Source organism: Microtus oregoni, unplaced genomic scaffold, assembly GCF_018167655.1.
Source record: "Microtus oregoni isolate MIOR12 unplaced genomic scaffold, Mior012 000067F_002, whole genome shotgun sequence".
In the NCBI taxonomy this organism is placed as follows: Eukaryota; Metazoa; Chordata; class Mammalia; order Rodentia; family Cricetidae; genus Microtus; species Microtus oregoni.
Window position 1 is genome coordinate 185488 of NW_024543955.1, and position 27790 is coordinate 213277.

At 33.5% G+C, this 27790-nt stretch overlaps 3 protein-coding genes across 6 annotated transcripts in view; 2 read left to right on the top strand and 1 right to left on the bottom strand.

Moving 5' to 3' along the window:
• LOC121440323 (protein FAM133A-like) overlaps positions 1 to 21660 on the bottom strand; it is a 31602-nt gene extending 9942 nt beyond the window's left edge. For 2 of the 4 annotated variants that reach the window (XM_041641135.1, XM_041641139.1), the window contains exons 1-4: positions 21011 to 21660; positions 20796 to 20846; positions 17387 to 17422; positions 1897 to 1969 (exon numbers count right to left, since the gene is read on the bottom strand). The gene's annotated coding sequence lies outside the window, so the exon portion shown is untranslated. The remainder of the gene's footprint in view (positions 1 to 1896; positions 1970 to 17386; positions 17423 to 20795; positions 20847 to 21010) is intronic. The other 2 variants (XM_041641136.1, XM_041641137.1) reach the window with 2 other exon arrangements.
• Positions 764 to 27501, top strand: LOC121440327 (trithorax group protein osa-like). The gene is made up of 5 exons (XM_041641144.1): positions 764 to 805; positions 21893 to 22261; positions 24930 to 25048; positions 25266 to 25306; positions 27199 to 27501. Exons 1-3 carry the CDS (start codon positions 764 to 766, stop codon positions 25032 to 25034), a joined length of 516 nt encoding a protein of 171 aa, XP_041497078.1. The 3' UTR covers positions 25035 to 25048; positions 25266 to 25306; positions 27199 to 27501.
• On the top strand, positions 22161 to 24812 carry Nap1l3 (nucleosome assembly protein 1 like 3). The gene has a single exon (XM_041641142.1). The coding sequence runs from the start codon at positions 22338 to 22340 to the stop codon at positions 24027 to 24029; it is 1692 nt and encodes a 563-aa protein (XP_041497076.1). The 5' UTR covers positions 22161 to 22337; the 3' UTR covers positions 24030 to 24812.
• Positions 27502 to 27790: the final 289 nt, after the last annotated feature.

Below are 27790 nucleotides of genomic sequence, written 5' to 3' on the forward strand. Positions count from 1 at the left end.
AATCAAACAATCAACAGGTATTACATATAATCCCCAAGGTCCGGCTATATGGAAAGAATAAAGACCTCCTTAAAAGGATAAATGGACAAAATCTCCTCAAAAAATAAAAAAAAGGATCCTCACCAAGCCTTGGTGGAGGCTGTCTTCAAAAGCAAAATTTCTTGGCCTCTGATGAAAAGGGCCTTAACCCTGTTTATAAACACTGGGCTTCCCTCCCTAGGGAAACTCCACTCCCACTTGTAAGATGGAGGGATCCCTTACCCACCCACCCCTATAGAAATCCTGCTCAGGTCAATAATCCCATGTTTGGCAATTGGTCCCTCTGTGGAAATGATGCGTGCATAGATTTAAACACCTCCTTTTTTTTTTTTTTGAGGAGGCAATTATCATAATGGAACCATTAAGGGCAATAAATCATTTGAGGACTCAATCCAAACAATACCAAAAACAAATTTTACTTTCAACAGATGCCCATCTATGTCAAAAACCCCTTCTACCTTTTACTAACCAATGCTAGTACATCAAATGTAAACTGCACAAGCCACTGCATGCTGGATGCCCATTGGAATCCTAAAGAAGCTTCTCATGCAGTCTTGGTATGTATTCCTTGCATTCTTATGGATGCCTATTGCCAAAGTTATCTGTTATTATAAGACAGAGCTTATGAGTCCCACTAGAATAAAGAGAGACTTTGAAATAACTACAGAAAACACTGCAGTGATCTTGCTTGCAGTAGCTACGACCTCTTATTCAAACAGGAACCATGGCCAATGCCTTAAACATGGCCATAGAAAAATCAGCTGAAGTGTGCAGCACGAGACAGTTAATTGATGCTCACTTTCATATGGATATTATAAATTTACAGCAGCAAATTAAATTAGATAAAAATATAATACTATTGCATAAGGGCCAATTGTGATCCTCTATTTCAATCCCTTTGCTTAACTCCATATAGAGTTTCTAAGATGTCCTTGGCCTGACAGCAACTAAGATATAACTTATTACTTTTCAGTTTTGGCTGGTTCTCTTTTCATGATCACAATACCTATAATCAAAGACCTTTATGGCTCACAGCAAACAATCTATGCCAAAAATTTCAACTAAATAGTCTTTCATCAATATTTCAGATATACCACATTCTTTCTATCCTGGGCCTTTGCACATAGTGTTTCCTTCCACAATCATGACTTTAGAGAAGTCTTTTTATAACCCTGAAAACTGCCAGGCCTCATAGATATACTTTGATAGAATTTTATACATTTTATTTTATTGGTTTTTTTTTTTTCATTTTCGTGACAGGGTTTCTCTGTAGCTTTTTTTGGTTCCTGTTCTGGAACTAGCTCTTCTAGACCAGGCTGGCCTCGAACTCACAGAGATCTGCCTGCCTCTTCTTCCTGAGTGCTGGGATTAAAGGTGTGCGCAACCACCGCCCGGCTATACATTTTATTTTAATACTCACAACATTTAACATTGAGAAGTAGTGTAAATATTCTTATTTTCCTTAACAAGATTATGTTTTCTTTTGTTGTTGAATTTCATTCACTTGTTAGTTTATTCATTTATTCCTCTTTTTACATCCTTACTTCTGTTTCCCCTCCCTGTCTTCCTCCAAGTCTCTTTCCTATCACCTCTCTGCTCCCAGCCCTCAATATACTCCTCATTTTTTTTTTTATGTTTAGGAAACGGAAGGTTTCTGATGAGCATCAACAAAAAATGGCATATCAATTTGGAGTAAAACTAAGTACCTACCTGATTTTCAAGGCTGCACAAGGCAACCCAGTATGAGGAGCAACTTCAGCTGTTCATTTTAGCAATGACTTGATCACTATTATTCTTCTTTGCTTCATTATCAGCACCAAATAAAAGCACATCATTCCCTCTTATTCATTTACTTACCTAACTTGGAATCTGGATTGTTCACACTTCTTTCACCTCTCCAGATTACTCCTTTTAAATTCTTTTTCAGGTTCTTTCCCATTTAACATACATGAAAGAAATGAGATAGTTTGTTAAAATCCTTCTGGTAATTTGTTAATAAGATCTAAGTTATAGAAAGAAAACTTAAAATAACAAAAATTGCAACTAAAATTAATGAAGGGAAAAAGAAACATTCTTTTATTCAGCTAAAACCGCTGAATAACGTGGATAAGTATTTTCTCAGTATTAGTCATTTATTCAATTGTGTATGTTCTATGAGAAAAGCAATAGAAATTACTTTCCACTTTCATGTTTTTTACCCATACTTGTTTAGCTTCCCCTGGCCTCATAAAACTCCATCATCAATCACATAATTGTGTATATTAAATTTTTAGTGTTTTAAAATTAAGAAACTAATAAAATATTATAGCTATTATAATAGTTTTAATTAACATAAAATAGTTATGGATAATAATGGGTTTTCATTATTATATTTTCATGAAATCATTTTATGTATTTTGATTATGAATACAATCAAAATTCATATTCCATTGCACACTCTTGCCCCCTTCTACTCTCTCTCTTTTCCTTCCATTTCTCAAATACTTCCCTTCTATATTCAAGCCATTTTGGTTTTGTTACCCAGACAGTTTATTAAGGGTTATTTAAAGGAGTGTGGTTTAAGGGTCATTTATAGAATGGATAACTTACCATGATATACACTACTACAGAAAAATTTTCATTTTCTCCTAGCAACTGTTAACTTCCTACAAGTTCTCAGGGGATGGGCCTCTTGAGCCCCTCCCCTTCTGGATAGAATGTCAAAAGGCACAAACTTTTTCTTCTCATGTATAGTCAACTGCTGAGAATTTGAGAATGTCCTGCCATATCATGAGTAGAATGCAGTGGTCCACACTAACACTACCTCCAGAATATTTATTCTGTCTCTCTTTTCTATTGAGTATTTGAGGAGTTGATATAAACTTTAATTTATGGAGTAAATTAATTTTCTATTTTCCATATTGTTCCTAAGTTTTAATGTACATATAATTTATTAACATAAAGATTTCTAGTAATAATAACACATCTAAGAATGAACCTCAAAATGTGGTTGAAGTATATATGTATCTTTAAGATTCTTTTCTGCCTAAAATATACCTTACAAAAAACTAAATGTAGAAGGGCATATAAAAAGTATTAAGTTGTGCATTAAAAAATTGAAAACATAAAGTCTTATTTTCTTGGCACTATTTTCATTTGAAAAATATGATATTTAAAGAAAATTATAACTAGGTAGCATATAAAAGTATTGTGATTACTATTTTCAAGCATTTAAAATGTATTTTAGTTTTAAAGCCACAAATTCCAATTGTAATGATATATATGACAAACTATTTACAATATAAAATGATGCCCCTTAGGGGTCTCAGTAACTTGTCAGTAATGGAAAAAAAGCCTAATACCGAACAATGGCTTTGAAAATAAATCTACTTTTCAAATAATGTTCACTGAACACCTGTTGTAGAGTCCTGTGGGACACTATAGATCTTAGAGTTCTGCATGATAACAGAAATCAGTAATCCAAGAGCACAGTGTGGAAACAGGAAGATTACCCACTTGATGGCAGCTTCATTCCCATAACTAGTTCTCCGCCCACCTATGTTATACTGAGAGTTCCAGACAGCAAGGACACTATGTTGAAATCATATTTAAAAAAAAAACTAAAACAAAACAAAGTATACATAATGAAACAGACTCTGCATGCTTATAAGCCTGAAAGTTATAGTTCCCTCTTCTATTTTCCCCAATCCTGGACTGTCTTTCACATATATACTCAATATAGAAAGATATATTTATTTAAGGAAGCTCAACATGATTTATTTATACCACATAAGCTTTAGAGACTGTAATAGAGACCTTGGGAAAAGCTGATTTTTATGTTATTCTTTTCCTGTAGTCTTAGCCACCAAGGAAGCTGAACCAGGAGGAATGTTTAACTTGTGAGGTGGAAACACAAGGAGACCCTGTTAGTAACAAACAAACAAAGAATGTTTCTTTTCAGTTTTAGTGGCAGTAGTAAGACTTGGTAATTTCATAAGAGGTATATCATATCATTTTATCGGATATCATAAAAGAGTAGAAGGTGGGGTAGAGCAGTGTGAACCAAAATTCCACATACTGGAGAAATTCAAGTGTTTAAAGAGCTCAGATACCCAAGGATAATAGAGATACCCATGGTGAGGTGAAGAGTTACAAGAGTAGAAGGAATGCTCCCTATGTGGGGGCAGGGATTTCAGAATCATGTGTGCTACAAAATGTATGACCTGAAGGATTGAGCAGAAGATTCTTCCCAGAAGTACAGGTTTATAAGGTGTGTGTGTGTGTGACATTCTGGAGGACAGATGTCTAGGAGAGCAAATATTTCTTGAGATGGAAAATTAATAATATGAGGAGATATCCAGGGGTTAGAGGAAGTGGGAATTTTGAGAGGAGGAATTTCCACAGGAGGGTGTTTAGGGTATTCTGGAGGCAGTGTGATCAAGGATTTCTAGCAGGATGTTTTAAGGGGTACAGTGCTTCAAAAGTGGAGGTAACAGTATTATGCAAGTGGATGAAACCATTTTCAAGTAGGTAGGTAGGGGAGATAGTGAAGCAGGAGCTGTACATTGTTAAGGATGTGAGGAGGGGAGCACAGGGTTTCAAGAAGTAGGTGATTAAAGAGGTGTTGTATGTCAGAGAGTAATGAAAGAAGCAGGAATCCAAAGGTTACATGGTCAGGTGTTTGTAAAGTGAAATTGGAAAGGTTGGAGTTGCCAGTGATGGATTTTTCTTAGAGAGGTATTAGAAGTCATTAATTGAGTTCCCAGAGATGGTAGACTTTGAGAGTTGAAGAGGTAGTACTTTTCCCCTAGCAGATCTTTGGCACCATCAATTCTTATTCACTTCTGCCAATAAGTAGGGAAGGTCTGTACATGCACAGCATTTTGGAAGAATTCCATCTAGGATACTATTATCATAGTGTAATTTTTGTTAAAATTTTAAAGAAAACAGAAAATAATATTCTCTCACATCAAATAGTCATTTTCTTGCTAACAAACAGCCAGGTGTTGCCACATGCATGATCATTCATGTAGACACACTGTGTGCTTCCTTCCATGGAGACACGTAGCTACAATCATATCAATATGTCAGTAGTAACCAGGATTATGAAGGTTAGTTCATGATAGCTAGCATGCTAAACTATGGTAGTATCAGCTTATAAGGAAAAAAAATAGTATAATTCTGATGGAATCCTACTATTTTGAAGGCCAAAGCATGTGCATTATACTCAAGGTTACCATGAGCTACGTAATGAATTTCAACTCATCCTTGGCTGTATGTATAGGTATATGTATGTTTGCATTTGTATACATGAAGAAATAGAGAGGGGAAGAGGTGGGGAGAGGAGAGGAAATGAGAAGAGAGGAAAGGAGGGCAGAGGAGAGAAGAGAGAAGATTCTGAACAGTACCAAAGACAATGAATTAACATGAATAATTCAGCATAATCCACAGTGATTCATTTGATTTTTGTTTTTCATTTCTCTAGTTTTTGTTTTTGGAATGCTTTTTTTTAACCAGTATCTTCTTATGCAGGTAGGCCAGCTGTGAACTTGTGAGGAGCCTCCTCTGTCAGCACTTCAGGGTTGGGATTATAGAACTGTCACCAAGTCTGCTCACTGTGATAATTTAGTCATCACATTATAGTCAGAAAAATCAACTAAATATGAATACTATGAATCATGATAAGTTGAAACCATACATCTTCTACATCCTGTTAACATCATATTAACACTGCTTTTCAGTCTAAGTATTTGTTTTCACTTCCTTTTCCTTCTCATGAGCAAGTTCCGTGAAGATCATTAATAAAACAGTCATTTCTTAAGGAAGCTCAAAAATCTCATATATCAGTGAACTTTCAGGGGCAGCAATATAGGTCATAAGAAAAGGACGTTTACTTCTACATTCTGTTATTTAAATACTACGTGCATGGTGTTTCTATCACTGAAGAGTATATTATAATCATTTTTTAGGTTTAAAAACCTTCATCACTGTTGATCACTGATTAGTGTTCAATTTGTAGATAGACCATTTTATTTAATTGGACTATTGATGTTACCAAAATTTTTAAATTTGAAAATGTTGTCTTTCTCCTTTGCATTAAACCTAATTTTATAGCTCTATCATTGAAAATTATTTTCATTCCATATGTTCTACCATAATGTTTCTTTTTATTTTCTTTCATCCTTTTTATTTTATCCTTAGATCTCCAAATACCTAGTCAGCTGTACCTAACATTTATCTATTTAAGCCTTGATTTTTATATCTTATGTCAATAGCAATGATGTATCAAGTTTACACATGATAGTGTTAACCTATTTTTATAATAGCTTTTTTGTTTCTCATGTTCTTTTTTAATATTTTTTAAAATTATATTCAAAGCTATTCCTAAAGCAACTTTCATGTTTGTTTTATTTCTGTGCCTTCAAAGCAACCACTAAATTGCTAAATATATATGTTATCATTATATTAGTGTTAAGTGTTTATTTAAATGAATGATTTTCATTATTGTATTCAGTATCATGAATGCATGCCTTTTTATGAGCTTAACATTATAGTAGGTGGTATAAAGGAAGAAATGAATAAATAATAGCTGATCATATCTGTTACGCTTACAAGTCTAGCTATGGAAATTAAAACACATGAGTAAGGTTAAAAAAAGACTGCCATTCAAAAATATAATCTATGATTAAGAAAGAATCATAGATTCTAGAATCATAGATCAATGAAGAAAAAGCTAGTCAGTGACTTAAGTCTTGAATAAAAATGTATATGTACTCTTGAATATTAAAATATATCTTGAGCCATTTTAAATAAAAGAAATATACTGAATTACAAGGAATGATGTGAGAATTTGGATTTATTCATAAGATTTGAGAGAAAGTTAAACTCACAAATGCTGAGGCCAAAAAATAAATCAGTATGAATGTCAAATAAAGTAGTCTATACTTCTTAATATAACCAATTACTAAGCACTTATGTGAACTGTGATTTTCATTCATGGTTGATGTATACTTTTTGATAGATTGTTTGACATTAATCTATCTCATTGTATATATTTTCTTATGACAAGAGTCCAGTGGGATCATGACCAGAGGCTTACTTCACTGTAGCAAAATTCCAAGTAATTAAGTTGACAATAAATGACATTCCAGTTTATTTCAGATTTGACATCATGATTGTTCTATTTATTACAAATTGATGAAGTCCTCTACACAATTGTTTTAGGCATAATATTAACTTCCTTCAATTGAGACACTATCTACCATCTTATTAGTATGCTAGGAGAAACTGGTTTATAAAGGCTAATTCACACTAGTTAGCCTGATAAACTATGATAGCATACATTTGACTCTCTATTGTTCAGCTTATAATTTGAGCTAGCACAGATAAAGTAACTATCAAATGGATAAGTAGTGTTTTCATTTTGTATCATATAATATACATGCAAAATCTTAACCAAAGTCATGTTGTTTATAATTAATAAATCCTTATAATTATGGAATATTTTCCACATTTCATTGATAAGGAGATATCATAAGGTTAACTGAGTAGATTTCGAAGACCACACATGTAGCAAGTGTTACATATGAGTATTCTTTACTCTAGAATTTTTTCTGAAAACTTATTTTACTCTGGAAACTTAAGTTCCAAAATTTTACTTACTATGGACTGTGTGGCATGGACAAGATTTAAAATCTAATCTTCATCCTGTTCTTTATCTTCATTTTGTTCTTGTTCACTGAAAACTCAGTAAAGATTTTCCAGGATCAAACGTATAACACAAAGACAATAATATTTTGGAAAGATTATTGCAGTATTATATAGTTAGGAAGTGAAGGAAGGTAGCTATATGTAACTGGATCAATTAGAAAGATGAGGTTAATAATAAGGATGGGATGTGACATATCTGGATAACGAAATGGAGGTTGGAACCCATGAGCAACAGATACAGAAATGTTTGGTCATTTGCCATAGCTATCTCTCCAAAATGTGCATCCCGTTAATGGATTTCATGGTATTTTATAATATCTTTGCTCTAGGGATTTCAAATTTTAGTCTAGTAAGCACTAATGTTACAGAATTAAACAATATCTCTTAGTAAGCACATTATAAACCTATATGCAAGTGCACATAATTTTCAGCTAAATTAGGAGTATATCAGTTGCAGAAAATTTCTTCAGAACATCATAGAAACCATAAGAAAAAAAAAGATTTCACAAAATTTAGACAGATATTTGTAGATATCAACTGACATATTTCCTACCAGAGTAAAGGAAAACTATTTAGATAAATGGTTATACCATTAATAATCATCATTTTCCAGGCAACAAATGATCTAGAAACAATTTTACATAATAATAATAGCTGTCCAAGGACTATTGAGTTGCCTTAGAGAGTAAGGACATCTATTGCCAAGTTTGACAACCTGAATTTGATCTTCAGAAGCCACATAGTGGAAGGATAGATCTGACTCCTGCAAGTTGTCATCTGACTTTCACACATACATCATGGAAAAAATACACACACACACACACACACACACACACACGCACACACACACACACACACACACACACACACACACACACACACACACACACACACACACACACACACATACACACACGCCCAAACTACACACACGTGTGGGTGAGAAGGCAGAAAAAAAAATAAATGGAAAATTTAAAAAAAAAGCAGTCCAAGTTTCTAGAAAATTGGTGCAGATTTTGAACTAAAGGAATAAGAAATGGAATATTGCCTTTGATAACTTTGTAACTATTTAATGAAATAGTGTGTTACAAAAAAAGTTACAAAGCTTTCAACTTTTCAAGAAAAAAGCATGGATTCATTAACAAAAGGTAGTTTTTGTGTGAAACTATTTCAGAAAAGTAGTAACTGGACACTTGTTCAGTTCTTTTTATAAAATATGACTAAACAAAAACAAAAAAATGTTCAACATTATTCAGTAATGGCTTAACATTTTTCTTAAATACAAATATAATAAAAAAGTTTAAAATTCAAGAAAAGTCTCACAACAATAAAGGTTCATGATTCTTCTAATTGTACTAAATTTTATGGATTTAAATACAAAAGCAAATCATTTATATGCCTAATACAGATTATATATATATATATATGAGAACATATTTACAAATTTTATTGCATGTCATTTTCATATGACACACTATTTTGTACATCTTTAGTCACTCTTAAGAATCACCCTTGCTTATAAGTTAACAAAAAATTTCTTTAGGTCTTTGTTGCATTTTCATCATGACCAAAATTCTTAATTTCTTTTGTACTAAAATGCATTAAATTCCTCCAAAAGTATCTTTTAAAATATGAAGAAATTTGTGGGCACTATTTTCAATAATTCATGAAAATGGAGATTGAAATATAGATGATGTCTCACTTGCAAAGGTTATAACAAAAATTCAAAATTCATTTCAAATTATTTCAAATTTTTATAAAATTCTATATTATTGGAAACTATAATTACATAATTTCTCACTTTTATAAGCTCCCAATGACTATTGTCATGAACTCCCCTGCTCTGTCTCTATAAATTCATGTTATCAATTTCTTCATTTGCCTTTCATTATGTATATTTTCAATATTCATATATCCCTAATACATATATATTAATAAACATGCAAATATAACATAAATAATCTACATAATGTTATCTTAATGCATATGATATAATCTGAGGGCTGACTACTTGGTCTTAGATAAGAAGAAATACCTTAAATATCTACTCCATTTAAAATAACTTCACATAACTATTCTCTAAAATAGCTAGATTAAAAGAACTAACAAAACTGAATACTTACATAAGGGAATTTCTTAACAATATTAGATATTGAAACATATTAGAGAATTTTTCTTTGAAATTATGTTATGGCTATATAGCAATTAACAAACTGAATGAGGTATTAATATTTAGAAATTGGCTGTTAAAAAACTCTAGAAACCTGACAAATCGAGTGCACTAATGTTTTTTTTTTGTGTGTGTGTGTGCCAGTAATACAATTTTAAATTTGGCAAGTTAAGTGGACAATTTATATATAAATTGTGATGTGATTAAGTGATAAAATAGTTTATTAGTAATATTTACGTTCTTTTGAAAATAAACTGTATGTGAGAATGAAGACTAATACATGAGGCAACGGCTTGTTTTTTTCCGGGGTAGTTGAAATGCATTAGAAAATAACATAGGTGAGTAGATATGAAAAGTGACCTATGTGCTTCTGTTATAGTATTTACAATACACACACATACATACACACACACACATACAAATTTAATATGCTCTAAGAGTAAAATATCCAAAGGAAAGGAATACTGAGCAATTATTACTATAATAATACAAAGTTAGAAAGGACTGATTGAAAGCTCTCAGTGTTTTAAGAGTTTAGTATGTATTTTATCAATCCCATCTCAATATGACTACAGAGAATTGGATACTATTAAAATTACGCTATCAAAAATGTGAAACTTTGGCATAAGATATTGTAAACATAGTGAAGTATAAAATTAGATGGGGCTTCAGGCATTGCTAAACAGATAAGAGCAAATGGCTTTTCTTACAGAATATGTGGGCTAAATTTCAAATGCTCACATGTTATAACTCCAGTTACAATTTTCTGTTCCTGCCTCTGCAGGCACTATACACATGTAGTGCACACACATACATGCAAAGTAAACATTTATACACATAAAACAAATATTGTTTAGAAGAACACATAGAATTAGAGAATATATGAGATGTAGTTTTAGCTTCATTAACCAGAGTGCTCAACCATTTAAACTGTTGTGTAATTTTCTCCATAGCTAATTTTTACTCCAATTTAAATAGAAAATAGGGACACTCTCATAATGTCAGATAAGGAAATAGTAATAATTAAACTTTCTGGCTGCTTGAAATCAAAGAACACTTCATAAACACATATTAGTTATACAAGAAGCATGTTCAATATAATGATTAAAAATTGTTTATCACTATCTTAAGACATTCATTTAAGAAGTAGATTTAGAGAGCTTTATTACTGTTTCATGTTTCTTTTTCAACACTCAATATTTTTTTATGAGACCTGAATCAGTTACTGCTTTTTGAGACAACTGTCTTATTTGGTACTTGTATTCAATCATGGTGCCCTTACTCTTCTTCCTTCATTACTGAGATAGAAAACAGTAAAGTATAAAGTATCTTCACATTGAGTGCATTAATACTGTTTTACTGAAGCATTGCTATTCTTTACATGCAAGAATATAATTTAAGAGAAAAATGCCTACCAGAGGACATAATGAGTGATCCAAAGATACCCATTGTTATTTAATAAAAGTATAATTTTCAGATAGAAGGAAAGTTTTACGTATTCCTTAATTTGAAAGAGGTGGCACACTTGTACAACATATCAAATACAGATCAATTAATTCCATTAGCCTTAATGCTGGATCATGCATGTTTAACTGAGATGGGAATCTCTAAATATACCTGCAAAAGGCATAATAGACAACACTTACTGGTTTTTAACTTACATAAACTACCAACATTTTTAATTAATTTATTTTATGTGTATTTTATTTATCCCTAACCCTAAATTCCATGTATTTCTATGTACCACATGTATGCCTGGCACCCACAGAAGTCACAAGAGAATATAAGATACCCTGGAACTGGAGTTCCAGTTGTTGTGAAGCACCATTGTTCTGACAATGGAACCCAGGTTCTCTGATAAAGCAACAAGTGTTTTCAACCACTGAGCCATTTCTCCAGACTTCATCATTATTTTCTTTTTTATATAGTTACCACATGGTACAATGTATGTATGTATGTATGTATGTATATATATACACATATGTATATATATACATACACACATGTGTGTGTGTGTATATATATATAATGAATAAGAAAATAACTTTACCGAGAAATGTGACTTATCCATGGCCATAAAAGCAATAATGTGGTAAGAATTAAATTCTGTTACTTTGTCTGTACAGCTGTGCTAATGAGACACTCACAGGGATATGGATCATATATAATTCATCTTTCTAAATAAAAAATGTGCACAGGAAGAAGAAATTTAATTTCATATAGCAACTAGTATCAACAAATTGTAGATACTAGATTATATTTAACTGTGTGAATCTCAAAATGGTTTCACACATTTTATAGGTAATTTCAATTACTCAAAGTAAAGGATCCTTCTGTTCCTACTGATAATTATGTTGAAAAGTTTCTGGGATATTTTTCACTTAATTTTGAATAAAGTACTTTGGCATCAACTTTGGATATAATTAGAATGAAAGAATCCCATCTTTTTCTCAAGGTAACTTAGCTTTTATATTCCTTGTTAGTTCACTATAAAACTTTTGTGTAAATCAGAGAAACTTGAGGACTGGGATTCCTAAAGCTGATGATTCTATAAGAATATAAAAGGTAAGAATGAAATACAAGAGTCGCCATGACTAACCTAAATTTTAGTTGTAGTTCTAGAAGTACATTTTTGTTCATTAAATGTAATGCTCTAATAAAACATATAATGTCAGATTGTCTGTTTTTATATCTAGGTTCTTTTAATAATAAAAATGTATGACTTTGAGAAGTTAGAATATAAAGGAACTGCTTATTGTGTTAACTAAAATGTTACAGTTCAAGAAATACATTCAATCAAACACTACAGTAAAAATGATTAAGTTGCATATTATTGTTCATTCACAGCTATGACCATTTTCTACATAATGCTGAGGATAAGTATTCACTATTAGAGCACATGAAAGTGGTATTTATTCTGTGATCTACTTCTAAACAAAAATCCTAATAACACTTATCTATTGTATACATAATAACAAACATAAGTACAGTAACCCTCAAATTTTGTAGTGACGAATACCCAGAAACACCTATAATGTACATTAAAAGTATATCTAGTAAATATAACATTCAATTCTTTACCTCTCAAATACTTTTCACTTCCAAGGAGAACAACTGAGAACTAATTAACTGAGAAGTTATTAACAGAAAAATAAATGAAAACAAATATATTGGCTGAAAATTTAAGCTTACTTCACACACACACACACACACAAACACACACACACACTTCATTGAATTTTACACTGCTGGATGTGGTAGCACATGCCTTTAATCCCAACACTTGGGAGCCAAAGGGAGGTGAATCTCTTTAAGGTTGAGGCCAGCTTGGCCTATGTAGAGAGTTTCAGGACAGCCAGAGCTATATAGACAGCTTTGGCTGTCCTGCAACTCTTTTAGACACCTTGTTGAAAAGAGAGAGAGACAGAGACAGAGAGAGAGACAGAGAGAGGGAGGGAGGGAGGACGGAAAAAAGGAGAGAGAGAGACAGAAAGGAAGGAAGGAAGGAAGGAAGGAAGGAAGGAAGGAAGGAAGGAAGGAAGGAAGGAAGGAAGGAAGGAAGGAAGGAAGGAAGGAAGAAAAAAAGAGAGAGAAAAAGGCAAACAGAGCACATAGCATACAGACAAATTTTAAAAGAGAGGTTATGAATATCAAGAACAGGGTGATAGAGAGATGATTCAGGGCTTAAGAACTGTGCCTGCTCTTCCAGAGGTCCTGAGTTCAATTCCCAGCAAACACATAGTTGCTTGCAACCATCTATAATGAGATCTGGTGCCCTTTTCTGACCTGCAAAGATACATGCAGGCAGAACATAGCACACATAATAAATAAATAAATAAACCTTTAGAAAATTAAATAACTAAATAAACAAATATCAAGAACAGAAGCTATTGTTTCACAATTTTAGTGCTATTGTAATTTATATGTAATTGCAAATAAACTTGATGTTACATATTTATAATGGAATAAAAATATACAGAGCCATGAGATAAAGTAAATTTGTCTTAGATAAGACAAAATGTGTAGCTTAGGAGCCGGAAATTCTTCATGATGAATGGGGACAGATTATAATGTTCAAAATTAAATGAATATTTTATTATTATTTTATTTGCATGTGTATGGGGTTTTTTGCTTCCATGTATGTCTGTACACCATATGTGTGCTTGGTGTCTGTGGAGATTAGAAGAGAACACAGCCCCGAGGACTGCTGTTGCAGACCGTTGAGAGCATTTATGTGGTGCTGGGAATCAACCTTGGCTCCTCTAGAACAGTCAGTGCACTTAAACTCTAAACCATATCTTCATCATTAGATATTTCATTGAACATGTGATTTGAGGTAGGTGTTGAAATGAAAGAGGAGATTCTACAGGTAAATATTAGACAGGCTAACTGTTTAATGACCTTATAACTATCTGGATCAAATAATGTTATAAATAACAAGAGGTTACCCAACATACATTGTGTTTTGACCCTCAGGCAAATTACAGTTTGAAAGGTGGATTATGTCTAAAACAACAATTAGAACATATACAGAAGAAATTGATAGCGGTGCTTGAAATCATAACAAGAAAGGTTCTGTCTACAAATTCATGATAACAAAATACAAAGCAGCAAAGACTATTCAATCTCTATGTAATGATCCATAGGTAGTCCTCTTTTAAAGATTAAGAACAGATGCAGTAAAGTGAACTGAACTGCCCAGTATCTAGAAGAGTTAGTAACGAAAGAGAACAGAAGCAAAGTCTGGGATTTAATTGACTTCAGAGTCTACCTATGAAAAATGACTTTAAGAAAAGAAAATATTATTATTATTATTATTATTATTATTATTATTATTATTATTACAAATCTCTCCATTTTAACTCAAAGATAAGACTGTGTTCTCTCTCTCTCTCTCTGTGTATATATATGAAAATGAACAATTTTGAACAGTAAATGAATATGAATTTATTTCAATCTGCAAGGCTATCTGCACAACCATGAGACTATTTTTCCCTTAACATAGTCATATAATGAAATTAAGTGTTTCTTTTTTTTTTTTTTTTTGGTTTTTCGAGACATGGTTTCCCTATGGCTTTGGAGCCTGTCCTGGAACTAGCTCTGTAGACCAGGCTGGTCTCGAACTCACAGAGATCCACCTGCCTCTGCCTCCCGAGTGCTGGGATTAAAGGCGTGCACCACCACTGCCCGGCTAAAGTGTTTCTTTTATTCTGCCTTGAAGTTGACAGATAATATCAATATATTATGTTCCTTATATCCAAATAAAGTATAAATTTTTGAATATGTTACTGAGGTTAAATACATATTAATACTGTACACTGCTTAAGTTATTTGACATTTTCCTCTGCCTTCAATAAATTATGTAAAAGACAAATAAACTTATACTTTAAAATATATACTTTATTGGAATTATAGTAAAATATTTTAGATGGGTGTTCTAAGAAAGAAATCTTTGGATATCACTGTAAATGTATCCCTTTTATGATTTTACATTATTTTTATTATCACATTTATTTTTTAACAAGAAAACAAACTATATTTTTTTTCATTATACATACCGATCGAAGTTCTCACTCCCTCCCCTCCTCCTATTCCCTTCAAATACACTGCCACCCCACCCCCACCCAGTCCTCAAGAGGATAATACACATTGTCCAATGGAAGGTCCAAGGTTCTCCCTACTATATCTAGGCTGAGCAAGGTATCCATGCCAAGAATGTAGCTTCCAAAAAATCCAGGACAAGCAATAGAGATAAATCCTTGTGCCACTGCCAGTGGATGGAGAACAAAGGGTAACCTTTAACACTGTTAAAGTGAGTAAATTAATAAGCCATTACAGAAATGAGTATGTTCAAGAAATGAAATCGGTATGTTAGGAAAACAGCTAGTGTCTGTATTCACTATATCATTATTTGAAATAGGCAAGGTAGAATATTAATCCAAGTGACCATAAACTGGAGGAAAAAAAATTTGGAATGCATAAAAAGTTAAGTCTATTTAGCATTAAAAAAACAATAGAAATCTTGTAATTTGTGACAACAAAGATGAGCATGTAGGACATTATGTTTAGTGAAGTTAATAGAAACATACACAGAAACCCGGCCCAGAAATGTGAACAGATGATCTAGCAGTTTATGATCTAGCTAGTGTAAAATGCATATGTAAAAATATATACATACATATGTATCATCTTACCTGCTACATATATATATATAATTGTACTTTAAAATTCTTTTAAATTATCATTATATCAATGATCTTGATATTGATATATCAAAACCTGTCTATACACCACATTCACTTCATTTGTATACTTTATAAAGAAATAAGAATGAAGTACAATATTATAATGAAAATTATTTTGTGAAATGGCAAACTATAATTTTACTATTAGTTTTCAATCATAGATTATATTATCTTAAATTTATTTGTATTTCAATTGTAGTAAACAAAGGCCTCTGGATTAAGAAAGCAAAGATATTATTTACACTGCTGAAAACCGCAAAATACTATTTCTATAGTTATGCTGTATATATGTATACACTGGCAACTCCATAAACCAACTTGTCTTTTATGTTTATTTGTTCTCTAGGTTTATGATATTGCTGTCTGTTTCTGTCTCTTAAACATGTGAAGAATAAATGAAAGGCCAATTATGAAATTTTGCAGTTTAATTCTCTCCATTGTAATGAAATTCTGTTATCCCACACTGGCTCTTATTCTCTCCTGAATGTATCTAATAAATGTATGCCTATCAATTGGGGGATTAAAACCAGTAGAAAGCATAACACAATGGTTCATCATAGAAGCACATATATTCAGACAAATAATGTTTGACAATTGTGCACATTCATATAAATGGAGAAAGGAAAGTTTCCTGAAATTGAACCAGTTATGTATATCTTTATGAAAAATATTAAAATGATTTCAATCCATATATTTTTGTCACACATCAAAACATCAGCCTTAGTATCAAGCTTAAAAGCATTAAATTTATAGAAAAAATGATAAAGAATAGTATCTGTGACTTTGGATGACACATGGTATTTGGAAGAAATATTACTTGGACTTCATTTTAATTGTAAAAAGAGCTTCTCCTTTCTGAAAACTATTAAAGGCAATGTTGAGAAAAGATAAAATAAGTTCACACTGTATTTGCTAACCTTTTAGTTGATGAAGGACTCACGTAGACATTATAGAAGATCACTCAAAGAATACTAGCAATGTAAGTAACACTTATTTTTAAATAGGGAAAATATGAGTACACACTTCTCAGAACATATGTAATTGGCAAATCAGCATATGAAAAGATGCCCAACATCAGTAGTCATTAGCAAATGCAAATAAGAACCACAAGACTATGATACCACATACCTATCAAGATGTTATATTTAAAAACCCTGAACATAGAAAATATTTTTACTGTTGGTAGAGTTGAAAATAACCTATATGAGAAATAGATTTTTTATGAAGGCAAAAATATACCTACCATTTGATCCAGCCATTCCAATCCTAGGAATATTTTCTAAAAGAAACAAAAATATATATCCTTGTTCATATAGATACTTGTTCACAAAGGAATCATAGCAACTTTATTCACACACTTAAACTTACACAGATGAATAAGAATAAATTAGTGTTCTTACACAAAATATATCACTACTCAGTAAAAAATAGAAAAAACACTCTTGATACATACAAAGTGGATACATTTTGAAATATTTGTACTAGAGAATAAATAAAGGCAAAAAGAGATGAATTTTCAATGATAATGTTGATTTACAATAGCAAAAAAATGAAAATTAGTGTATAGGACCCTAAAATATATTAATTGTTATAAAACAACAGAGGGAGGAATCATAGATATGTACATGTGTGAGAAAAATTTTAGTATAACAAAAAAAAATCTACTATCTGAGTGTCAGAGATGATGTCAATTGTATATAGATTTATTAAAGTTTGTTGTGTACATTGTATTTTAATAGTTTTTTGAAATAGGGAATGGGATACTAGTTTAGTCAGGTAACACTGTCAGGATGATTTTTCATCCCAAAATGACACAACAATAAAAAAAAAAATGAACTGGTCTCTGTAGCAAGGCTCAGTGTGTAAAAATGTTTGTCATGCTAACCTGGACACATGAAAGAATGAGAGAACCAACTCCTCAAATTTGTCTTCTAACTTCCATATGCACTTTCAGGTAGTACACACACACACACACACACACACACACACACACACACACTAATACACACATGTGTACACATTCACACACATACAATTTACACAATTTTAATTTAAAAGCTTAAAAGTAATAATCTGCCTATGCATTGTCTTATAGATATTTGTAATTGAACAAACACTGACACACTTGCCATTGTGTGTGTGTGTTTGTGTGTGTGTGTGTGTGTCAGAGAGAGAGAGAGAGAGAGAGAGAGAGAGAGAGAGAGAGAGAGAGAGAGAGAGAGAGAGAGATAACAATACAAGGGTCTATGCATATATTCTTATCAGGAAAGTTATAAACAGTTCTCAAAGAGTTATGTACAACCTGTGTAACTAACAATTTCTGTGATAAACATTATCTACTCTAAAGACTGTAATTTAGTATTAGATAAACAATAACAAGATAAAAGAACAGACAGAGCACTCATTGTGTAAGCAGTTTATACATTATCTTCTGATGAAAATTAGGCACATAATGTTTTGGAACTAAAGCATGTATATATAGTAGAAAATATATAGTGTACTTAAACTGCTTACATGAATTACATGAAGAAATGTGTGTATGAATTTAATTATATCAAATAAATAATACATCAAAATGTTATATAATACCTAAGGAAGAAAGTACATGAAAGAGTACTATGATTAGAAACTGTCATCTAATTTCAAAACTCAAAGATTATAGAAAAAAATCATAAAATCATAAAATTCATAAATATTATTTTGTATGACTTTTTATATGTTTCTTTCCCATCAAAGAATTTACAAAATATGTATGTGAAAAGGAATTCATAATTTAAAATTATAAAAATCTTCTAAATATATACTTTATACTTAACCCTATAAAAGAGATTTATATGGCATTTATAGCAATGATATTTTCTAAAATATTCATGGTTTCATTAGTTCAATGCCCAAGTCACTTTACCTTTTAGGTTCAACATGGATTAATTCTTTTTTAACTCAGTTGGGAAGAAGCAGATAATAAATTATTGCTAAATGGAAAATAAACTATGAAAAGATATTCAATCTTACTACTAATCTAAGAAATGATGTTTATAGCTTTGAAAAATCATTACAAAAATATTACTTGAATGAGAATAGTAGTAATCTCTGGAAATATCGAGTTACATCTGATTTATTATTTGTATTTAATATACCAAATTATTTCAATCAACATGTAATTTCAAAAAATACAAATTGACCTTAAAAGTCCCATAGTATTGAAACAAATCTGGGATACACAGAAAATTTGAGGCCATCATGGGATTCATAGTGTGACGAGATAAAAACAACAACAAAAATTTGCCCTCTTGCATTATTTTCTGAAAATTGTGTTCAATAAAAAAAGAGCAGAATGTAGAAATTGATCCAATTGACTCAGCTTACATGGTACATAAACACATTCAATAGGTACAGATGAAAAGATTACTAAATAAGTATTTCAAAAAGTAATAGGTAGCTACCAATATAAAAATTTAAATATCTTTGGTTATATTTACAAGTCAGTGATAAAGTGCCCTAGCATGTGTGATTCTCGTATTCCAGACCCACTTCAGGAAAATAAACCAATCTAGATCTTAACTCAAAACTGACTCAGAAATATTAATCTCTGATGGTACAGAAGTTAACATGTAAATTACACTATTAAATTACTATAAAATATTAAAATATAAGTATCTTTATTTTAGAAATGTCTATTACTGTAACTACAGATAAATGGAAGTACAATATTTATCATGCAGGCCATTGCATTGAATTATTATTTACATAGTGTGTGTTATCAATAAAATTACAAAGCAAAAAGTAAAAGATAAGCATTCATTACTAATATACCTGTCACAGGAAAGACACAGGCATAATTGTTTGAATACTAAAATGGAGGAACTCTAATACCTTTTATATTTTAATAATCTTCATGGACATTTGCAACTGGTACAAAATGATTAAATAACCATAAGAATTAGTTCATATTCCAATATCTAGGAATACATACTATGTTAATGTTCTGAAGTATATACTAATTCATACTACAGATACTCAGGATATATACATATATTGTACCCACAAAATGACTCTGATTAAATAGTTCAAGACAATTATAGTGAAATATAGATCTATTTAAAAATAAAGAATTGATTATTTCCTATGAAAATATAGCCATAAATCAGCAAATTACTAACCATCATATGATGTCACACAGATAAAAGAATATACATAAAGAAACTAGTGTATACAAGCATAAGAAAACTTCTGGAAGGAAATGCATCAACATATTAAAATGGTTATCATTTGGTTGTTATAATTAAAGGTTCACTATCATCAGAATATTCTATACTGAATATTAATCTTTAAAATGCACATATAATTTGACAGCTACAGATAAATAAAAGTTTATTTTCAAACCAATTTCTTAACTTAAAAATAAGTGACTAAATGAAAAACACAAACTCTGTAATGAAAAGTACGGCACAAAAACTTGTCACCATTTGAAAATAATAATGGAGTATATTTTTTTATTTTAACATAACACTTATAGACTACCATCAAGTTTGGAGAGCACATTTTGTTAAGTAGGTTATTTTCTTATACATATGCCAAGCCAGCTCTGTGAAATTTTATTTAAGATGTGCAATTCTGATCATTCATAAAAAAGGGTGCTAATACGTCCTTACCTTTCAACGGAAAGTGAACACTGGTCTTTTTGGTTGTAGCAGAACTGAATCCTGTAAATAAAAATAGCAAATATCTGTTTTTAAACTTCATTTAGCAAAAGTTTCTTTACATATTGCTGGACTTGTAAATCATCCTTTTAATATGGATACAATTCCAAATTAGAAGGAAATTGGTGCCAGATGACTTCTTAAACGCTTACAGATGATGCACTTACGTTATAACAACCCCCACCTCCCATCCTGCTGTTCGTGGAATTGAAACCTGCTGCACAAAAGTCTGAAACAAATCCTCTGCTTTAAAAAAAAAAAATACCACCTTACATTTTAACCCCCTTTGTTTTATCTAATTTTTTACGGCAAGCATTGGAAAGGACTACGTGGCAATTTAGTAATAAATGCCAGCTTTAAAACAGAAATACGATTTTAAAAAAATGGTGTGACTGACTCACGGCAACATGGGTTCGCAAACCTTGTAGATGGATATAAACCAGATAAACCAGGCTTGCCAAACATCACAGACAGCACTTATTAAATCTGCTACGTGGAACGCAATATGCCTGCTGTCTGGCCCCTCCCCCCTCTGCCAATAAACGACTCCCCCCTTTTCCAGTGTTTAAACACATGCTCATAGAATATTTGTTTGCGTGTCCCTCCCCCCAATCATCCAGTCACACTATGCAATGACGCCACTTAGAGGTTTTTTTTTTTTTTTTTTAACATTAACGGTTCGCGGTGTGGAGGCCTTGTCCAACAGGAATTCTGGGCTGCTGAGCCAAAGGGGTTCGTTTTTTTTCCGTTGCTAGGAACTATCGCTGGAATTTTTACCTCATGTCTACGACTTTTTTTTAATTTTTTTTTCTCTCTCCCTTTGAATTAAAAACCACATAAGGAGAGAATTTTGTTAGGAGAGACCCGGTCGGGGGGTGGGGGTGGGGGGGGATTGTTCCTTAGCCACCAAGGAGTATCTGGGAAGGTGGGAGGAGCCAGGAGAAAGAGCTGTGGCCTTAGGCCATTCGTTGGCCGTAACACTAGTCATTCAAATCTGTTCAGCAAATGAGGAGCGACTACAGACATCCGGGGAACGAAATTAACGGGAGGGGTGTCAGCAAAGGGAGGGGCTCTCCATCCTAACCCAGAAGCCCATTCTGCGTTCGCTACTGCGCCATTTGACTGCAGCACGTCTGGGCCCCGGTTTATTGCGGCTGAACAGTCCTTGTCGCCAAGGTTCCCGACCGGCTTCCGCTGCCGCGGCTTCCTGCGTGCCGCCTCCGTGGCCCCGCCCCGGCCGCGCCACCGGCGCTGTCACTGCAGTCCTTGTCGCTGCCGGTAGCCTGTCGCTTGTCTCCGTAGCCGCCGCAGCCGCCGCCGCCGCCGCCGCCGCCACCGCCGCCGCCGCCGCCGCCGCCACCGCCGCCGCCGCCGCCGCCGCCACCGCCCGGGCCTTCGCAGCCGCCTTCAGAGCGTCCGTGAGTCATTTCTGCCCATCTCTGGGTGTGCGATCTCTGTTGTCACCACTTTAAAGAGGTGTGCGGGACTAGCAGCATGGCAGAAGCGGATCCTAAAATGATCACAGAACCTGCCGCCCATGGGGTTGCTGAAGAGGTGATGGCTAGCTCAGCTAGTGATTCTGGGGAAGAATCTGACAGCAATAGCTCTAGCAGTACCTCTAGTTGCAGCAGCAGCAGCAGCAGCAACAGCAGCAGCAGCAGCAGCAGCAGCAGCAGCAGCGGCAGCAGTAGCAGTAGCAGCAGCAGCAGCAGTGGCAGTCAAGTATACCGAAAGAAGAGGGTACCTGAGCCTTCCAGAAGGGCCCAGCGGCATCCCTCTGGGAAATATTTTATGGATAAGCTGCCTCAGGCAGTGAGAAATCGGGTGCAGGCACTCCGAAATATTCAGGATGAGTGTGACAAGGTAGACACCTTGTTTTTAAGGGCAATTCATGATCTTGAAAGAAAATATGCTGAGCTCAATAAGCCTCTTTATGATAAGCGTTTTCAGATCATAAATGCAGAATATGAGCCTACAGAAGAAGAATGTGAGTGGAATTCAGACGAAGAGTTCAGTGGCGATGAGGAAATGCAGGATGACACACCTAATGAAATGCCACCCTTAGAGGGTGAGGAAGAAGAAGAAAGCTGTAAAGAAAAAACTGAAGTAAAGGAAGAAGAAAAGGATGTTCCAAAAGAGGTTCCTGTGGCAAAAGTTGAAGAAAACAAATCTCCTGAAGAAATTCCTGAGGTGAAAACCGAAGAAAAAGAAATTCCAAAAGAAGTACCTGAAGAAATTCAAGAAAAGGAAGCCTCTGAAGAAATTCCTGAGGTAAAGTTTGAAGAAAAGGAAGCCTCTGAAGAAATTCCTGAGGTAAAGTTTGAAGAAAAGGAAGCCTCTGAAGAAATTCCTGAGGTAAAGTTTGAAGAAAAGGCAGACTCTACAGATTATATAGAGATAACTCCTGAAGAAAAAGAAGACCCCAAAGAAGTTCCCCAGGCAAATGCAGAAAATAAGGATCAGCCTACAGAAGAATCTAAAGCAAGGGCTCCAGTAAGAGAGGCTCAAAAAAGAGTTCCTGAGACAAGGCCTGAAGAAGGAGGTAATGTTAAAAGGGCTCGAAAGAGAAAGCCTAAGAGAGAAGATCCTAAAGGCATTCCTGACTACTGGCTGACTGTTTTAAAGAATGTTGATAAGCTTGGGCCTATGATTCAGAAATATGATGAGCCCATTTTGAAGTTCTTATCTGATGTTAGCCTGAAGTTCTCAAATCCTGGCCAGCCTGTAAGTTACACTTTTGAATTTCACTTCTTGCCTAACCCATACTTCAGAAATGAGTTCCTGGTGAAAACATACATAATAAGGTCGAAACCAGATCACTATGACCCTTTCTTTGCTTGGGGATGGGAAATTGAAGAGTGCAAAGGCTGCAAAATAGATTGGAGACTAGGAAAAGATGTGACAGTGAAAACTACCCGGAGTCGCCCAGCTGCCACTGGAGAAACTGAAGTCCAGCCAAGAGTGGTTCGTAATGCATCCTTCTTCAATTTCTTTAGTCCTCCTGAGATTCCTTTGATTGGGAAGCTGGAACCAAGAGAAGATGCTATACTTGATGAGGACTTTGAAATTGGTCAAATTTTGCATGATAATGTTATCTTGAAATCAATCTTTTATTTCACAGGAGAAATCAATGATCCCTATTACCATGATGTCAGGGATTATGGAAACAGGAAGTACTACAAGTGAAAAAGGCAACCTGAAAGATTTTTCAAGAACATTAAAAAGTCAAGCAAGCAGAAGTGAAACAGATTTACCTAACCTTGTAAAAGACAAAACTTGCCCTATAATCTGAACACTATTGCTTCTTATAGTCTGGTGTTTTCCTTTTTCCTGGTACTGTCTTAAAATAGTGTCTTATGCATCTGTTATTCTACCTTGCCTGTTGTAATATTCTTCAAAATGGGTAAACTACTGTTAATTTTCCAAAGCATGTTTTGTTTGGTGCTACAGTGTTGGTTTTGTGAACTCGTTTTGTCATGTTCCTATTAGATTGTATCTGTGCAAATCATCAAACTTGTTAGACAAATTCTTGCCTGAAAAAGCAAAACTTTAAATGTCAATGTATATGTATTTTCTCTTTCTTTTTTTCAGCACAGAAGATTAAGGACTTAAATCTGCTTGCACTAGCTGTGCCTTCATTACTTTGCCATAGAAATGTAGTAATAATACTATCGGAAACATTCTATTGTGAAATGTAATTGCTTGAAAAAATATATTTAAAAATATCTGTCAGTACCAAATTAGTTTCTTTATGTGACATATTGTTCTATGAGAAAAAGTATTATTTATGATTAAGGTGTTTAATATAGTATTTTAAAAAGTTGCATCATTATATACTGTGTAATTGAAAACTAATGAAACCATATTTTTATTTTAATGTGTTCTACTTTGCCTTTCATTACATTATTTGATAATTTTTCGTGTTCTTTTATTGCACCCTAAAATAAATGTCAAATAAATGCCATGCTATGAAACCTTGCCATTTCTCTTAATTATAAAATTTGTTTATCATAAAAAAGTATAGGATACTGACCTTTTGACTGTTTAATAAACATATGATTATTAACATTGTGATATATTTCCTAGATCATAATTCTTCAACTGGAAGATATCAATGGAGATATTGGAGAGGAATGGGACAAGAGAAGGAGGAGATCATGGCAGGAAGAAGAGAAAAGTGGAAGTAGATAAGGGAGAGAAAAAGGGTGAGAAAGAAGTTATTGGGAGGAAGAGGGGAAAGAGATATGTGTGTAGGGAAGGGGAAGGGAATGAAGTAGGGGAGGGAACAGTTGGGAGGAGATGAGGGAGAGTATCTCACCCAGAAAGATATGAGTTAATGGTTTCAGATGCCCAGTACCTGCTCCGTCGTTGATCTGGAGGAGGTCACCGCTATCATGACTTTTGTTTTTTTTTTTTTCATAGGTGAAATCATTTTTCATCTGTACATCACAGCTGGTCTCAAGGTAATCACATCCTAGAATTTGGGGTTGAGTCTAGCAAGAGGACTAGGTTCCTTAAATTCAGATTTATCAAAGTGCTCTGTACTGGGTATAAAGAGTATAGAGATGTAATAAGCAAAGGATGTAATAAATTACCTTATTTCACATTTCTGTTTCTCCATACAGATGTTTTCCTTCAAGATGATAGGAAATGTCTGATAGAAAGAAGACAGGATTATAGAATTTCTGGAACTTTGAGCATAAAATTTGGTAATAATCATCCTAGACCCTACCATGTTTCTATTTGTTTACTTTTTCATTATGAAAAATACAGAGAAAAAAGTGCTAAACTTTAGTAAGAGTTTTAAAAAAAGATGTTCCATTCCAGGTAGAAGTTTGTAAGGTTCTGTTATAAAGGTTGCCTAGCAGCTATAAAATGTATCTACTTTGGCAATCAGTATACCCCTAGAAGGCATATTATATAGCTCAGTATCTTTCTTTTATTCTTGCTTAATAACAATTTTCTATCCCATGTACGTAAAAAGAAAAATATGTGTAACCATAACATGTATATATTACTAATCAAATATACTTAGGTCTTTAAGTTATGATATAAATATCAAGAAACATTTTTTTTTTATTTTCACAGTACTGTTAGGCAGCCAAGAATTCCCCTTTTAATCGAGATTTTTGCACTTGTCAAGAGTTCTTAGAACATGGGTGACCTATCCTCAGATGAGCACCCAAGAGGTATTTATAATCAGCACTTAGGTCAGTTATGGGTCTTTACACTAACTGTTATGCAATGCAGAAAGAAGCTATTCTGACCAAAGTTGAAAGCAGCATAAGTCTATGGGAATAGAAAATATTTATAATGCAGTTTGTCAGCTTGCCAAGTTAGCACGTGCATATGGACAGCACTAATAAAACTTGGGGTTATTAAAATCAAAAGTCAGAAAAGCAGTCTTGAAGATGGGAGGAGGATGGGGAGAAAAGATTGGGGAGAATTGGAGAGGTAGTAATAGATGGCTATGGTTAAAACATGTATCAATATGTAGAACTTTCAAATAATATAAAAATGATTTTTAAAAAAGAATTTATAGGACATTTACTTATATGGTAGAACCAAAATGAAGACTAATAAACAAATGTAATATGCCTTGTTCTGTGGCTTCATAGGTTGCCAAAGTGACTATATTGTGTAACTGCTAGGTAACACCTATGGCTGAACCTTTAAAAATTTACCTGGAATTAACATCCTTCTTAGAAAACTTATTAAAGTATAGCACTTTTTCTCTGTGTTTTTCACATTGAAAAAGTAAACACACAGAAACAGATTAGAGTATAATATGACTGGCTTGTAAATGGTGTTTTGTTCTCCCAGTTATTGACTCAAACACAAAGGCGAATTACACTGAATAGGTATAAGAGAAATTGCCAGGAGTTTCCTACTACTTCTGTAACTTGTAAGTATAGAGATTGTGGAAGGGATGAAAAGGTGTGTAACAGTAACATTAAGATTCCTGAAACACAAGCTGTCTCCAGGATGCTTTCTCTCCTTGGGAAGATTATGAACAGCAGAAAATCCTATTAGCCTGCAACATCCATTAGCTTGCATTTATCTTTTGCAACTCATAAGCCAATGGATGTTATAAAAATAAATCTCCCGAGAATGAAGCCACTGTGAGAAACAATGAGCAAAGTCTTCCATGCCTTTCTTATGTTCTTTGTTCTTTTTTGCTGTGATTCAAAGCTGAAACCAAGTGCCCAATTAGATGCTGCCAAACTGAACAAGAGAGTGGCCTCTGCCACTTCATCCTTTAACTCTTTCTCAACCGTTAATGTCATCTGCTTTATGATGGCGGAGCATCTAATCCACCTTGGTCAATCTAAACATTTGCTGTCTTCTTTAACAGGCCAGGATGAGATGACGAGAGACTGGCTACAGTAGCAGCAGCAGCAAAGTTTGCTAAAGAAGTCATACAAGAGCACTTAGAAGTTGTATGCAGAAGGGTCAGGAATTCAACGTTATACTTGGCCACAACAAGTTATGGAGACTAGCCTGGGGAACTTGCAAACCTGTCTCAAAAATAAATGGGGACTGGAGATGAGGTTAAGAACATTTGCCACTGTTTCAGAGGATGTGGGTTCTGTTCCCATCAACCATATGCCTCTTTACAAACATTTTTTAGTTCTAAGGGGTTCTGTGCTTTCTTCTGGCCTTTGGAACCAAGAATGCATGATGTGCACATACATAAATGCAGTCAAATACTATACTCATGAATTTATTTTAAATCTTTAAAATAATTAAAAATAATTAGTAAATAATGATTGAAGAATTGAGCTAAGTGAAAAAAAATATTAGCACAATCCATAGTAATGCCCAACAGGACTCACACTGGCCATATGGGTATATTTTCACTTAAGATGCTGTGGGGCATACATTGGGAAAAATAAAATTGGAGTTGAATTTACTCAAGAATTATAGGAGCTGGGAAATACATATAT